At 66.7% G+C, this 3,130-nt stretch overlaps 1 protein-coding gene across 1 annotated transcript in view; it reads right to left on the bottom strand.

Annotated features, from left to right (window-relative positions):
• The window catches only part of SLC25A10 (solute carrier family 25 member 10), a 7,960-nt gene that overhangs the window by 3,809 nt on the left and 1,021 nt on the right, over nucleotides 1-3,130 (bottom strand). The window contains exons 2-4 of the mRNA XM_019472104.1: nucleotides 729-866; nucleotides 434-548; nucleotides 299-351 (exon numbers count right to left, since the gene is read on the bottom strand). Coding sequence (XP_019327649.1) covers nucleotides 299-351; nucleotides 434-548; nucleotides 729-866 — 306 coding nt within the window. The remainder of the gene's footprint in view (nucleotides 1-298; nucleotides 352-433; nucleotides 549-728; nucleotides 867-3,130) is intronic.

Below are 3,130 nucleotides of genomic sequence, written 5' to 3'. Positions count from 1 at the left end.
CCGGCAGACGGACTGTGTCACTTGTTTGCAAAGGGACAAGAAAGCTGCTTCCAGCCGCACACCCCCCCGGAGGGCCACACAGGGGGCTGTCACACTGAATGGCAGAACAGCTCTGGGCCTTCCAGATACTGAGCTCCCCGCCAGGGTAGAGAGCTCCCTGCCGGGACTGGGCCACTAACCACGGGGCAGCATGGTCAGGAGAGAAGTCAGGAACACGGGGAGCGCCCTGCCATCCCAACTGCTGCCGCAGGCCAGCCACAAGCCTCCCTCACCAGCAGCACCGGGACGCGGGCAGAACTGACCTGACGTTCACCATGTCTGCCGGGGTCCCCACAAACCCGCCGGTGAAACCTGCAGCCAAAGAAGAGCTGGGGTCAGGGGGCTCCTCCAGCCTGAGGGAGCCCAGGGCTGAGGGACCCCCTCCCTCACTCACCTCCCACTGCACCCAGCAGCACTTTCTGGTAGAAGGGGGGAGGCCCCTGGCTGCCCTGGCCCAAGCGGTCCCTTGCGGTCTCGTAGATGGCAAAGCGAGTCAAGGAATACGTCATCTGGAGGAGAGGGAAAATGAGCTGCTGTGCCCTGCTAGGCGCCTGCCTCCTCGGCCCCCGCAGCTCAGGGCAGCCTGTCAGCTCCAGCCCAGCTGCCAGACGGAGTGGGCAGCGCCACGCAGCAGGAGCTCTGTGCTGGCCTCGGGGGACCAGAGGCCGTCAGGGCATGGTGGCACTCACCTGCCGGCACAGCGAGGCGCTGAGCCCGTTGTAGAGAGCCAGGAAGCCATCGGTGCGGATCACACGCATCGCCATCCCCATCATCCGCATCTTCACCTCCTGCTGCGTCTGCAGGTGGACCTGGGGCAGAATCTGCCAGCGTCAGTGCACCAGCCCCGTGCTGGGGCTGGGCAGAAATGGGAGAGCGCAGGGCAGTGGAGCAGGGATGGCCGCTCCGAGTGCTTGTCAGGGTAACTCCTTAGCACTTGCGCAGGAGCTTCTGCGCAAACAGCAATAGCTCCAGGCTCCCCACACCTAAGCAGTACTTGGAAACTGGCCCAGCCCAGCATCAGAGCGGTGGAGGCTGGCAGGAGAAGGGGAAGTGCTGAGGCACCTGCCCACAGTCCCTCCCAGGCGCCTGCCCAGCTCGGTGGCCTCAACAGCACGTCCCAAGATGAAGTGGTAGCACCTGCTCCTCCAAGAAAGGCCCTGGGTCACATTGGGGCGGGGAGGATCCAGAAGCACGTGAGCGAGCGAGCAACCAGTGCGGGTTTGCTCGGAGGGACCATGACAGGGCCAGTGAATTCATGACCTCCTGCTGCCCTACACCCTCGCCACGTGAGGCGGCAGGCCTCCAGAAGTAACTTCCCCTCCTCCCCAGACGCAGGAATTGCAGAGGCGGGAAGACAACCCTGCAGCCCTGCTCACCAGCTCCGAACCGCTCCCTGCCACAGCCAGGCACAGCCCCGGCGTCCAGGCACTCCCCTCCCCACCCGCAGCAGCCCAACGCTTCCCACCATCACCAGAGGAAGCGGTAGCGGGACTGCGCGGCGGCTGGCCGGGACAGAGGAGCCGTGTTGGCCGGTGCCAGAGCACGTTCTGAGTGCACCCGCCCCACACTGCAAAGATCACGTGTGGGTCAAAGGCCGCAGGAGATAAAATTAAAGAGAGCAAAGGGCCGCTGGTGGGGGATCAGGCCTGGCTCCTGTTACAGAAACCCCAGCACGGCCAGGGCGTGGGACACACAGCAGGATGCTGGGAACAGCCTCCGTCTCCCATGCGGGGCAGCAGCGGGGGTGCAGGGAAGGGACCCGCCTTCAACCCCAGCGGGTAGATTTCGGATGTCAGGGATCACAGCTCGTGGTGTGCCAGGGAGCTGGGCGAGCGGCTGCCGGGCAGCTCAGGGCAGAGGGACCGGGCGGGCAGGCAGGTACGCCAGAGCCACGCCTGGAAGCGCTCCACTGCCCAGTCCCAGGGCCTCAGGAAGGGCAGGCAGGCGGGCAGGGGAGGAGCCGGCCAGCGCTGTGGTCACTGTGGCAGGGCAGGCAGCCCCGTGGGCGGCTAGTGGCTGCGCAGTGCCAGCTCAGGGGTTCCAGCAGGGGCGCGAGCACCCTCCGGCCGGGCTGGCTGGGGCCTCCCGCTGGGGCCAAGGTCCAGAGGTGCCGTGAAGAGCCCTTGGCCCCCTGCCCTGCCAGACCCCAAGGCCCCTCGTGCTTCCCCATGCCTGGCACCAGCCCCTGCTGCAGGGGAGCTCTGGGCCAAAGGCAGGTCCAGGTTCAATACTCAGGTGTGAACCCTCTGGCAAAAACAGCCAGCTGGCCTGGGCTGCTCACGGCCGCAGGACACACAGGGGCTATGCATTCATGGGGGTTAGCACTTGGGGATGCAGCCCAAAAGTCACACCTGTCACACTAGCTCAGAGACAGACCTAGAGGCATGTGCCAGACTAATTCCCCTTCTTAGCACCTTGCCAGGGCATCCTATGCGAACTCCCATGGACTGCCCAGCCACCTCCGCTGGGCAGATGGGGCCACCTGGGCACGGCAACAGGCCGAGCACCAGAGAAGCGGCATCCCTCTGCCAGCGCTGGCTCCTCTCCTGGGCCTGTGCCGGATGTATCTTCCCCTCTCCCCATGCGGTGGGGTGGGAAGGGGCTGCCCGTCCCAAGCCTTGCCCACGGGCATGGCTCCGGGCATGGCAGGGCAGGGCCTGGCCTGGGCTCACTCTCCTGCTCCCCCTCCGCAGCCTGCCCGGCTGCCAGGCTCGTTGCTGCTTGGCCAGCACACAAGGCTCTGGGCAGCGCTGGCATTCGCCCCGTCCGTGGGTGCTGGCAGTGCAGGGCTGCGTGCGGCGCTCTTTGTGCAGGAGCGGGGATGCCAGCCCATCTGCAGCGCCTAGGTGACATCTTGGCCCGAGGACATGGAGCCCAGTGGGCCTGCGTCCAACGCCATGGGCCCTGGAGCAACCACCGTGCTTCATGCAGGCACCTGGGCAGGGCTGGCCGGGGGGTCCCCCACGGCCCCCGCACCCCACAGCCCCCAGGGCCAGCAGCCCCAGCTCCCCAGAGCCCTCAGCCCCACAGCCCTGAGCCGTGTCCCCTCAGGCCCACACCTGTCCCCTCACGCGCCTGCACCTGCCCCTGG

The sequence above is a fragment of the Aptenodytes forsteri genome, unplaced genomic scaffold (assembly GCF_000699145.1).
Source record: "Aptenodytes forsteri isolate BGI_AS27 unplaced genomic scaffold, ASM69914v1 Scaffold243, whole genome shotgun sequence".
NCBI lineage: Eukaryota > Metazoa > Chordata > Aves > Sphenisciformes > Spheniscidae > Aptenodytes > Aptenodytes forsteri.
The sequence above is the reverse complement of the archived record's forward strand: the minus strand, read 5'-3'. Positions and strand labels throughout refer to the sequence as shown.